At 36.8% G+C, this 13,977-nt stretch overlaps 1 protein-coding gene across 1 annotated transcript; it reads left to right on the top strand.

Annotated features, from left to right (window-relative positions):
* Positions 1 to 9,603: 9,603 nt before the first annotated feature.
* On the top strand, positions 9,604 to 12,154 carry K441DRAFT_665422 (HET-domain-containing protein). Its single transcript, XM_067649501.1, has 2 exons — positions 9,604 to 10,130; positions 10,192 to 12,154. Exons 1-2 carry the CDS (start codon positions 9,701 to 9,703, stop codon positions 11,967 to 11,969), a joined length of 2,208 nt encoding a protein of 735 aa, XP_067500441.1. The 5' UTR covers positions 9,604 to 9,700; the 3' UTR covers positions 11,970 to 12,154.
* The last annotated feature ends 1,823 nt before the right edge of the window (positions 12,155 to 13,977 follow it).

The following is a 13,977-nucleotide window of genomic DNA, read 5'->3' as shown; positions in this document are numbered from 1 at the left end:
TAAGCCGTATATACTTTAATAGCTGTTCTAAAAGTGGTATAGGCAGCGATATAACGACAAGTGGGAAGATTTCTATATATAGTTGGATAAGCGAGTTATCTAAGACCACCCTATTACGGAAAAAGCTATAAGTTATATTAAGGGAGCCTTAATTATAACGTTAAAGGATCTAGAGGAATAATTAGAGGACTAGAGAAGTAAGAGATAAATTTTAGTACCCGCGAATAAAGTTATAACGTTTAGATTAATATAATAGAGGTTTAAACTTAAAGATAAAAATTAATTAAGAGTTAACCTAAAGCACCTAGCATATTATATGCTATTGTGGATTATATATATAGATAATATATATAAGATACATAAAAATCCAAAAGAGAAAAACTAGAAATACCCTATAAGGATATATTAGGCGCTAGATAAGTAATAATATAGAAATGCTAAGTATATATATAGATAGTATTTAATAGAAGTTTAGGAGTTAGGAGATTTAATACTTTAACTAGAAAGATTCTTTACGGAAGAATGCTTAAATAAATAATAGTAGTAGGAATGCCTAGAAAATACGTATTTATAGTATATAAAGAATAAGAAGCGAACTAGGTATTAGCTAAAGAGCGAGCTAAGTATAATAGGATTAAGTAGCTAATAGTTAGGAAAAGTAGAGGCCTATAGGACTAAAGGGAGCTAGTAGTAGAGCCTTAGACCCTTAAGGGGATTTAAAAATAACACCTAAATTTATAAGTTAATTAGTAAGATTAATAGTTTAAAGCGCTAATAAATAGTAGAGTAATAAGGAACTATATTTTACTAATAGCAGTTAAGAGAATGGGATTGCCTTATAGATAAAAGAAGTAATTTTACTTATTAGTTATAATTTTAGGAGATCTAATAGCCTATAGAGGAGGTATTATTAATCTTAAAATAGGACCGATTTAGATAACAATTAAAGGGAGATAAATTAAGATATCTTTTAATATCCTACTATTAGGACGGGATAAGGTAGTACTAGGGATGCCTTAGTTATAGAAATATAATATAAAGATTAATTAGGTTAATGTATTCCACCACCAAGCCAGCAGAACCACCGAGCCGGCAAGTCCATTTCCCCACCAAAAATCGTAAAAATCACAATATAATATCTTAACAACCACTAAATAATAAATTCTAATAATTTAGATTTAGACTTTTATATACACTCTATAGCTTCTATTAAAGTTATATAGTAAATAGTTTAGTAGTTTTTAAGATATAGTAATTTGGCTATATTTTGGCCCCTAAATTTTAATACCTTAAAAACTACTAACCTATTTACTATGCAACTTTAATAGAAGCTATAGAGTGTATATGAAAGTCTAAATCTAAATTATTAGAATTTATTATTAAGTGGTTGTTAAGATATTATATTGTGATTTTTACGATTTTTGGTGGGGAAATGGACTTGCCGGCTCGGTGGTTCTGCCGGCTTGGTGGTGGAATACGTTATAGGTTATATTAATATTAAAAATACTTAATAACATAAGACGCGATAATAGACTAAGTTAGTATAGTATTAAGTTAGAGTAATATATAAGGAGACCGAGTAAGGCTTAAGTTATATACTAAAGAAATACTATAAATATAGTAAGAAATTATAGAGCCTAAAAAGTAAAAAGCTAGTAAATTATATAATATAGGATTATAAAATAGAGTTAGAACTAGGAATAAGTTTAAGGTTTTTTTTAACCTATAAGCTTATTTAAGAGGAATTAATGGCACTTAAAGAGTTTGTTTAGAAAAACTTACAAAAGGGATATATTAGACTATTATAGTTATTAGTAGAATATCTAGTATTGTTTATACTAAAGAAGAACGGAAACTTAGGCTATGCATTAACTATAGATAGTTAAATAGTATTACTTAGAAGGATAGATATCTTTTACCCTTAATTAGCGAGATCTAGGATTAAATAGGTAATGTATAAATCTTTATAAAGATAGATCTAAGATAGGTATACTACTAGATAAGAATTAAAGAAGGCGATAAATAGAAGGCAGCCTTTAGGTTAAAGGAAGGACTATATAAACTATTAGTTATATAGTTTGGGTTAATAAATACATTAGTAATATTTTAAAAGAGAATTAATAGTGTGTTAGGAGTATACCTTAACGATATTATTATTTACTTAATAACTAAAGAAGAATACGGAGAATACGTTACATCGGGAAAATATTCGCAGGATGAGATTCAAGTAGACTTTGGTTTTCGCGTTTCGCGTAATTGACATGCAATTTGACCAACTCGACACGCAATTAACCAACTTGACACGCAATTGACCAATTTGACATATCCAAAAGTCAAATAACACGCAGTTGACCTATTTAACAACTTTAAAAGCTAACTATATATTCCTTGACACGCAGTTAACCTACTTAATAGCTAACTATATATTCCTTAACACGCAGTTAACCTATTTAACAACTTTAAATGTATATTCCTTGATATGCAATTAAGGTAAAGTTATATACTAATTACGCAAATAAATTTTTACACAGTTTTATTACTTAGAGGCTCTGCATAAGGCTCTACACGAAGCTCTACACGAAGCTCTACACGAAGCTCTACACGAAGCTCTACACGAAGCTCTACACGAAGCTCTACACGAAGCTCTACGTACAGAGGCTCTGCACGAAGCTCTGCACGAAGCTCTGCACGAAGCTCTGCACGAAGCTCTGCACGAAGCTCTGCACGAAGCTCTGCACGAAGCTCTACGAAGCTCTGCACGAAGCTCTGCACGAGGCTCTGCGCGAAGCTCTGCGTACGGAGGCTCTACACGAAGCTCTGCACGAGGCTCTGCGCGAAGCTCTACACGAAGCTCTATCCCTTAACCCGCTGACTGCAATGCCAAGCTGCACCGTGCACCAAACACCGAGAACAAGATGGGGCCGTTCCGTGTGTAGGATTCCGTTCTGCACGACAGGGCCCTGTTGGGAGGAACACCTGGCAAAGCTCCTCTAAGGACTAGCCTATAAATATATATATACATAGAAACCACGGATTTGAATGACCTTATGTCGCTGCAGTTCTTATCACAGTGGCCAAGAATCAGGCCTCTAATTGGCTAATCCTTATCGATAACTGAGAGCCAGAATCAGCGCGGGTTTAAGGGAGATACGAAGCTCTCTACGTACAGAGGCTCCTGCACAAGGCCTCTGCGCGAAGCTCTGCCGTACGGAGGCTCTACACGAAGCTCTGCATCGGGTCCCCCGCCTATATTCCCGATAGCTTCTACACGTGTCTCTGCCCTATGTAGCCGCCTTATTTTTTACCTTTCCCCTTCCTTCCTTACATCCTCCCTAAACCTAGGGAGGCCACGTAGAACGGCAGGCCAGCAGAGGAACCGTTGCTAGAACACTAGATAACTACTATCGCTAGAACCAGACGACCGTCGCCAGAACCAGACGACCGTTTACCACCAGACAACCAGACGACCGTTACCAGAACCAGACGACCGTCGCCAGAGGCCAGACGACCGACCGTCGCCAGAAACCAGACGACCACCGTCGTTAGAGCCAGACGAACTATCGCCCAGAGCCAGACAACTGTCGCTAGAATCAGACGACCGTCGCCAGAACCAGACGACCGTTACCAGAACCAGACGACCGTCGCTAGAGCCAGACGACTGTCGCTAGAGCCAGACGACCGTTGCCAGAACCAGACGACCGTCTCCAGAGTTAACAACTGTCGCCAAAACCAGACGACCGTCGCTAGAGCCAGACGACCGTCGCCAGAACCAGATAACCGTCGCTAGAACCAGACGACCGTCGCCAGAACTAGACGACCGTTACCAGAGCCAGACGACCGTTACCAGAACCAGACGACCGTCGCCAGAACCAGACGACCGTCGCCAGAACTAGACGACTGTCGCCAGAGCCAGACGACAACGACTAGCCAGCGAACACTATAAATGATTCGATCGATTGATCGAATTAAGGTAGCACAGACAGGTAGGCATAAACAGGTAGATGCTAACGGGTAGGTAGATATAGACAGGTAGGCAGATGCAGATAGATAAGTAGATATAGATAGGCAGGCAGATACAGATAGGTAAGTAGATGCAGATAGGCAAGCAGATGCAGATAGGTAGGTAGATGTAGATAGGTAGGTAAATACTAACGGGTAGGCAGATATAGATAGGTAGGTAGATGCAAATAGGTAGGCGATGTAGACAGGTAGGTAATGCAGATAGGTAGGCAATGCAGACAGGTAGGCGATGTAGGCAGGTAGGTAGATAGGCAGGTAGATAAGTCAATAGGTAGATAGGTAGAAGAGAACCATCGCTATATTATATTAAATTATCTAAAATAATAATATTTATTTTGCTAGCCTTATAAATAGCTTTAAAATAGCTTTTATTTATTTAAAATATGCTATTAGTATAAAAGAGGTAAATATAATTATGGTTGCCAAATGCGCAGATTACTGGCAGGTTGCGCGCAGGCTGCGCGCAGGCTGCGTGTCAAAAAAACACGACATAGGCTAGTCGGTCGAGTTGCCAAATGACCTCAACTGCGCGCCAATTGCGTCAACCACCAGCCATTGAGGCCATTAAAAGGGTACCATATTTTGCCGATGTAAATGGGTTTTAAGGAGACTATAAAAAGAATAAATACTAGTAGCAATTAAGAAATGCTAGTTCTTTACTAAGAAAACTAATTTTATTAGATTTATTATTAAACTAGGTTATATTAATATAGACCTAAAGAAGATTAAAGCTATAGTAAGTTAGTAGGAACTAAAAAACGTAATATAGTTAAGGTTAATTTTGGGGTTCTGTAACTACTATAGGAGGTTTTTAGCATAATAGTTAAAGAATATTAAACCCTTTACTAGGCTTATAAAGAAGGAGGAACTATAGGTATAAGGAAATAAGTAGAAGAAGCTATTTAAGGAACTTAAAGAACCATTTACCTAGGAGCTAATTCTTAAGATCTATTAACTAGAACTAGATATATTAGACTTTATACTAGGAGTATATTTACTATAAAAGTATAGGAACATATAGCGCCTAGTAATATGCTATAGTTAGAAAATAATACTACTAGAGTTAAACTATAATATCTATAATAAGAAGTTATTAGGTATAGTTATAGAACTTAAGGAATAAATAGCATTCTTATAAGGCGTAGAGAAACTATTTATAGTTAAGATGGACTATAAGAACCTAATGGGGTTCCTAATAATAAAAGAACTTAATTATAGATAAGTTAAATAGGCAGAGATGCTTATAGAATACTATTTCAAGATTTAGCACACTAAAGGAACTAAGAATGTAAGAGTAGACGTATTAAGTAGAAAGGCTAAATTATAGAATAATAAGAAACTATTAGGAGTAATACTACGCAGAGATAATAACGGATTAATTAGGTATAATTATCCTAAGCTAATAGCAACTTAAGAGGATAAAGAACTAGAAAGAGTCTATAAGACACTAGAGAGCTTTTAGATATAAAGAATTCTAAAAGTATAGCTAGAAGATCTACAGATAGATATATACAAAAATTAAAAAGTAAAGTATATCCTAAAGAGCATAGTAGAGTATTTTGTAAAGGTTTTTATAAGGGAATAACTTAAGAATATAACGGAGTAATAGGCTTAGTGTTAAGACTTTAGGAGGAATATATTATTAATGGAATTTAGGGCATAGCTAAAAAAAAGTAATAAAGGAGTATTTAGATTACTAAAGGAATAAACTAATAAGGTATAAGCTATATAGAGGGCTATAACCTATTAAAATACTAGAAAGACTATGGGAAGTTATATTATAGAACTTTATTATTAAGTAACTAAAGTTAAAAGATCCTATTACCGGATAGAAGTATAATATAATTCTTATAATAGTAGATAAGTTAACTAAATAGGGTTACTTTATAGCATATATAGAAGAAATCTTAGCGGAAGATATTGCTAGAATTTATATTAAAGAAGTATTTATAAGATATAGAGTATTAAGTAAAATTATATTAAACAGAGATCTAAGGTTTATAGTAGTATTTTAGGAAGTATTTTTAGCGGAATAAGGGGTTAGAGCAGTAACTTTTACTATATATTATCTATAGGCAGATAAATAGATAGAAAGATTAAATTAGACGCTAGAATAGTATTTAAGATATTATATTAATTACATATAGAATAATTGGGTATTGCTATTACTAGTTACGTAGTTTATATATAATGCAATACTATAGAAAGGAATAGGTATATTACTATTTAAGGCAAATTACGGATATAAGCTAAGAATATTGTTATTACTATAATAAGTAAAGAAAATAAGTAATATAGCTGAGGAAAGGATAAAGGTATTAATAAATCTTTATATAGACCTTATAGAATTAGTAAAAAAGGTATAAGAGAGAATAAAAAGGTACTATAATATTAAGAGATCTAAGGGACCAGATCTTAAGGAGGGGGATAAAATATAGCTACTATATAAAAATTTTAAGTGTTAATAACTAAGTAAGAAATTAAACTATATTAGACTAAGACCTTTTAAAATTATATAGAGGATTTCACTAGTTATATTTAAGTTAAACCTACTAGCCAAAATTAAGATCTTCCCTATATAGTATATTATAGTACTAGAGCTAGTATACGGAGATATTAAGCTATTAATCTATAAAGCAGATATATATAGAGGGTAAGAAGAAGATAAATAGTAAGTTTTAAAGATTATTAGTTATAAGGACGTAGATAATAAAATATAGTATAGGGTTAAGTGGATAGACTATAATAAGACTACTTAGGAACTACTATAAAATTTTTAAAAAAATGCTATAAGAAAGGTATAGGAGTATTAAAAGAGAACGGGTTAGGTAATATTAAGAAGGAGCTAAAGATAAAGGGATTAGTTAAAGGTAATAAACAAGCCGGATTATCTAGGGAGTCTACTACTAGCGTATTAGTTATTTCCGCCTCTTCTTAACTAGAATTCTTTTTAGCCTCCTTAGCCTTAAGTTTAAATAGACTTTACTTTACTAAACGTAGCTCTTTTAAGCATACCTTTTTATAACCTTTTATTAAACGGCTTAAGTAAGTATAAGTATTTAGTTAAGCTTTTAGAGCCTAAGTCGCCTTATTAGAATAACGCTAAACCTTAGTAAAGGCCTTAGCTAGCTTACTCTTTAGTCTTTTAGCTATTATTAATACGCAAAACCCTAAGATAGATTAGATAAGGAACTAGACGGTTATAAAGAATAATAAAACGTATATATTTAGCGTTAAAGACAGATTAAACATTATAGGATAATCGTATATTCGCTTGTGTATACTTAGTATATAAAGAAGGTTAGCGACTAGATAGAGCCGCGATCGCAATATATATTAACTTTTTCTCTATATAGCGAGAATAGGATAGCATAACTTTACTAAGTAAAAAAATTAACGTTACTAGCTAATTACAACGATTAGATATAGAGGATTTAGTAGAAGGTATTAATAATAATAAAGGTTATTAAACTAAAGACGGGAATGCTATACCTCTAATAGACGACTTAGAGATAGGAGATATCTTTAAAGATAAAGATAAAGAGGAGGGGGATAGTGTTACGGACCTTATATTAGTAGTAGTAGCACTACTAAAAAGAGATATAAATAGACTAGTGGTGGAAGTATAGGAGGTGCTAGAACTAGTCGCACTATAGGATAAGGGGTAGCTAAGTTACGTAGCTAGTTATATTATAAGTTCGGAATATAAAAATATAGGAATATAGAAACGTAACGTACTAACGTATTAATATACTAACGTACTTAGTACATTTCTTAGGCGCAGTATTATATATTTAAAGGACTACAGTCCCTACTTAGATAGTTCTCCTTTTTATAGTAAATCTTAGAATATAATTAGAGTTAATCTATTAGGCAACCACTCCACTAGTTATATTTACGTTGTTGACTATTCTATACCTATATACTTAGCCCATTAACAAGTCTACCGTAGTATTTCCTATAAGGCTTTGTTACAAGTGCGCGGAATGCGCATTTGGCCGCAATATACTACCAAATGCTGCAAAAATGCTGGTAAATTTTTTCCTAACGTACCTCGCCGCGTTAATACTATCTTAGTATTTCTACCTCTTCCCTAAGCAACTATAGTTTTTCTTACTCTAGGAGTTATAGCTTCTCGTTCTATAGCTGTCGTATTTCTTTTTATATAGTATTCTTACCTATAGCTTCTAGTTCTATCTAGGATATAGGTTTACCTATATCGTTCTAGGCCAGCTCCTAGACTTAGTACTACGTACTACGCTAGTATTACGCCTGCATCTCGCTATTAGGTTAATAGGCTATAATATAGTTAATAAATATAGGTTGTCTTTTTAATAGAGGGCTGCCGCTATATAGTCGTAACCTTAGCAGACCGCTATATTACTAGGCCGCTACCCCTAAAAAGGGAGGAGAATTTAGAACTATTGGGGCGCTAAGGCCCTTAAAGTATATAGTAACGTAATAATAGTAGCGGAATGTAATAAGTATTTGGTTCTTAATAAAGTAGAACTATAGAACTAAATTCTACTATTCTCTAGTACGGGACGACTAACTTTATATAGGCGCCAAGCCTGCGCCAAGCCTGCGCTAAGCCTACGCTAAGCTGGTTACGGTAAGTACGTCTCTATAGCCTAACACCTATAGTATACTCCTAAACTTCTTAATTCGCTCCCAATTAATAACCAAAATAGGTAGTAGTATAGCTATAGTCAGAGCTTACCGCGAGAAAGGTAGTATTGGCGGTAGAGTAGGTATTAGCGGTAAAGTAGGCATAGGAGTTAGTTCCGGTAAGGATATATTTAGGCTATTTAGAGTGCCTTTTTTGCTATATAGAGCTTTATCTATAGTATATAGCGGAGAAGTAGGTAAGTAAGCTTTACCCTACCGATTAAGAATATAGTACTTCTATTATATTACCCTAATTATCTTCCACCGTTTAGTTATTTTAGGGGTATCTTAACTATTCTAGCTGTAAGGTAAGAAGACGTCCTTAGTATCGGTTTTAGGTAAAGCATTTTGCTGGCGCTTTATAGGACGAATCTTAGTTAAACCAAGCTCTGCTTTCCGCCTATTTAAACTATATTTAGAGCCCTAGAAAAGTAAGTAAAAGTAAAAGTAAAAGTAAAATATAGGGAAAACGCGCCTTTAACTAATACGATTGACATTGCTTTAAAAGCTTAGTAGATGGGCCGTTTTTAATAAAATTAATACGGGGTTGTATTAAATAGCACTTGCTACACTTAATTAAAGTAGGTTCTACTATAGTTAAGACGCGTATAGTAGTATTAATAGAGATATAAATAAAAAGATTAGTTTGTTAATAGTAGGATTTTAAATATTTTGATGTTCGTCACGTGTATTCTGCAGGTAGATACCGCCTGCGACTTTTTTTTAGACCAATCAAAAGCTGGCTTGGCGGGGGTTTGAAATCTGGGACCCGAAAATATAGACCACTCGTACCTCGGGTCACCGCGCCAAATGACCCCCCTGATATGTGATAGAGCTCAGGATTGCTTACTAAGAAGCTCAATTAGAAACCGGCTTAGCTTATCAGTCTCGCAACTAAATGCAGATTAGGGAGTTGCAAAGACTCACTAACTAGGCTCCCCAGGTATCCATTGACGTCATATTTCCGAAAAGATTCTTCATTCTCAGCCTGATCGTTGTACCCTCGTTCAACATGTCTTCTTCCCGAGATCGTGGATCAAACCAAGCTGAATTCCCAATAAAATCCTCCACAATGTCACCCACATCTCTCTGCCCAACGTGCATCGCATGCCTCAGCCACCACCAAGGCCTGCAAACGCTCGAAAACTCCCCTGGCTCCCTAATGTTCTTCCACCATTTCCAGTCTCAGACGCTTCAAGACTCCGCAACTGCAAATTGCCCCATTTGCAGACCACTCTGGTTACAATTGGAGCCTTTACAGTCAAAGATCCCATACAAGGCAAGCGACAAGCAACCTCTCACGTTCTTGCTGCTCCAACCTCCCGAAAGTTTTGGAGTGGAGAGATCCTATGAATTGGCGGCGTATCTCAATGATGAGGCTACGACGGTTGATGGGATGGAGCATGGGTCTGTTCTGATTTTTTTGTTGCAGGATAGGAGAGGTAGGTTCAATATGTGCGTTATTACTCAATTCGTACGCTACAAGGCTGATCAGGCTGGAAGACTTGGAAAAACATTACAGCTCCACGAACACGTCAACATCAACGGGATCTCGGGAAGCCTGGGAGACTGCTCTTAGATGGCTCCAGAAATGCAATTCCGAACATTCCGAGTGTTTCGTTCCCGAAGAGCCTTCATGGTATCCAACAAGACTTCTTGACATAGGGTCCAACGCAAGCGATCCTGTCAAAGTAGTGACCACAGCCGATTTCCAACCCAAAGGAGGCTATGTGACACTCAGTCACCGCTGGGGAGACGCTGCGATAGTTAAATTGACCAAAAGCAGTGCTCCAAACCTCAGGTCCGGAATTCCTTTGAGCACTCTTCCTCTGTCATTTCAACAAGCCGCCGAAGTCGCTAGGCGTCTGCAAAAGCAACATATCTGGATTGACTCACTTTGCATCTTCCAAGATGAAGATGACAAGTCTGATTGGCTCAGAGAAGCAGCTTTGATGGATAAAGTGTATTCCAACACCTTTCTCAACATCGCCGCAACAAGAGCCGAGGATAGTTCACAAGGACTCTTCGTATTCCGAGATCCCGACTATGAATTGAAACAAATCGAAATCCCATGCTCAACAACGCTCACCGATTCTCGAGAACCGGGTCCAGCCCAGGATTTCATCATGAGCAACATCCTCTTCCTCGAGCACGAGCTGATGGGCGCGCCACTCAACCGGCGTGGCTGGGTACTCCAGGAACGCCTTCTTTCCCCTCGTGTTCTGCACTTTGGATCGGGACAGCTCTTCTGGGAATGTCGAAGAGGCGTACTCTGTGAGAGATTTCCTGACAGTCTGCCGGACTTTATGGCAAGATTGACTAGCACGAAGTTTAAAAGCTTTGACATGGCGAATCGAAAGTCGAATAAACCGGGGATGATGATCAGTGAAGTGCCACAGGGGAAGAATAGCGACTTAGTGATCTTCCATCTTTGGTCGAATGTTGTCAGAGCATACTCTGAAACACAATTGACTTTCAAGAGTGATAAGGCCATCGCTTTGTCTGGTATAGCGAAGGTCATGCGTAACACCTTCAAGGATGAATATGTCGCAGGACTATGGCGACGGTGCTTGGAAGCCCAGCTCTTGTGGTCTGTAGACGGCACGAGGCAAGCGGATTTCCGGCCATCAACGAGATCATTTCCGTACCGCGCGCCGACATGGTCATGGCTATCCGTGGATGGGAAGATCAATCCTGGAAGATGTCTTCGGGACGGTCTTTGTGCTGAAGTCCTTGAGTTAGATTTGAAGTATCGCAATGAGGACACTACCGGACTTATTGTGGATGGTTCTCTCAAATTGAAGGGACGATTGAGACGTCTGCAAGTACAGACACTGTTTGTACCCGTGGAAGAAGGTGTGAACGTTGACATGCCCGGTATGTGGATGTTGACCGTTGGCGGAACAGATCTCGAATCCTCCCGTGAAGGCCTCAAACCCTGGGAACGGATTGCGATTGTCCTTGAGCTTGACATACCGCACGTCGACTTCCACGAATCCAATCGATTACAGGAACTCTTCATCATGTCGATGGGAGGCCCATGGGGTACGTCTGACGATCCATTCACCAACGGAGACGTGTCTCCGTGGCATGACATGCTTCTTCTGAAATGCGTTGATAAGAAGGATGGTGTATTCCATCGCTTTGGCCTAGCGAAACTAAACACTGAAGATAAACCAGACGTTTGGTCACTTGTGCAAGCATACGATGCCGATGAGGCTGAGCTTCCTTGCGCTACTTACGACGCAGAAACTCATTCGCACACTATCATCCTCAAATGAGTATTGGCCGAGCAGTACGACACTATGTGTCGACCCAAATAGGACTTGCTTACTATTTTCAGCTGCTTACTCTCGTATATCTCACCACTCAGCTGCTTACCCTCATAAGTCTTACCACCTGTCTCAGTTGCATACATCTACCCCATGTATATATAGAGGCCCTAGAGCCGCATTTAATAAACAGGGTTCTCATCCCTGATCGTCCGTTCAACACTATGCTACAACTTCGAAAACAAAGAATCAACATTATCCTTATCCAACGTCCTCCAGTGTTCTTATCCATAATCAATATTGATTAACGATTATTGAATATCGCGTATTAACGTTCAATATCAATATCAATACAAAAAGTGGCAATATTCAATATATTAAATATTAAAGCTTTTCGCATATAAAGTGCCAAGTACACTCCTAAGTTCTTAGTAGATGTCTCTTTGGCCCTTTAATAATACGTATATCTTTCCAATTTGGTAGAGAGCCCTATACAAATCTAAAATATCTAAACATTACGAGTCGTTACACACAACATCTTTAAATTTTAAACTCCTAATACGCTTAAGATTCTATTACCACCATGCCTTCCTTATCTACTAATATTACTAATAATAACAATAAGACCTCCTCTATCCTTTTTAAGCTTAATTCAGATTAGTTTACCACTTCTACTAGTAATAACGCCGCTAACAACTCTACCATAAGCTCATCAAATCTATCTACTCTATCTACTCCTCAGCCTCGTAAAAAGCGGAAGCTTACTGCTACCTCTACCTAGGCTCTCTCTCGCGAACTACTTCTACATAAGGCTATCCGCGACGGCAAGAATAAAATCTAGTACTGTTCTATATGCGAATAGGACACCTTATCCTTAACATCCGCTTATACCTACCTGGGTAAGAAATACGGTATTTAAGTATAAGCTAGGGAGGTAAAGGCAAAGAAGCTCTAGCAAGAGCGCCTCTTAAATATTATAAATAAGTTAGTGGCTCTAAAGCAAGTGGTATATAAAGAGCAGAAAGAAAAGATCCTTTAAGGAGCAGTTAATTATAAAGCCTTTAATAAGGCTCTTGTACAACTAATTACCCTTTAAAACTTGCTATATAATGCAGCTACCTAGCCAGAGCTTTATACGTTACTTATAACGGTTAATTATACTATAGAGGAAGTAGTAATTAAGCAATCCTTTATGGTGCATCGCGAAATACTAAAATTAAAGCTTTATCGCTCTCTCTTAAAGATCCACTTCTTAATTAATATATAGGTGTTACTAAATTATTAAGCTTTCTAAGTAATAGTTGCCTATTTTATTAATATAGATATATAGGAGTTATAAAAGGCTCTACTTACTCTACTAGAGCTCCCCTTATATAGTAGTAAAGATTAAGCCGCTACCTTCCTTTAAGTTGCCGAGCGATATAATATTTTAGGTAATATTGGCTATATATACGGTAATAATCACGGCTTAAATAATAAGATATATCGCCTTATATTAGAAGGCCTTAAGGCCAAAAGACTACTAGATTGGAATTCTACCCACTACTAAATTCGATATAGCGGCTATATCGTTAACCTTACCCTCTAAACCTTTCTCTACCTTAAAGATAATAACGCGATTAATAAAGCTGTCCAATAGCTAGAACTTAATAAGAACTTAATAATTAATAAGAATCTTGTAGAAAAGATAAAGAAAGCTTAAGCAGCAGGGTGGAGAGAGATTAGTACACTAGGTAAAGTTTATAACCTTATTATATATATATAAGCTTTAGAGACTCGCTAGAACGACTTTAAAGCTCTCTACAGAAGATCTATTCCTTTAGATAATAATACTTGTTAGAACTCGTAGTTTTTTATACTTATAGTTATTAGAATATAGAACGTTTAATTAGCAATTAACGCGTACGCGACGAAGTAGTATAAGGAAGTAAAAGACGACTTCCTTACGCGCCTAATGATTGGACCATTATTAAGGAGACGTATGCCTTCCTAAAGCCGTTTTACAAGATTACATTAA

The sequence above is a fragment of the Cenococcum geophilum genome, assembly GCF_001692895.1.
Source record: "Cenococcum geophilum 1.58 unplaced genomic scaffold K441scaffold_43, whole genome shotgun sequence".
NCBI classification, from domain to species: Eukaryota; Fungi; Ascomycota; class Dothideomycetes; order Gloniales; family Gloniaceae; genus Cenococcum; species Cenococcum geophilum.
The sequence above is the reverse complement of the archived record's forward strand: the minus strand, read 5'-3'. Positions and strand labels throughout refer to the sequence as shown.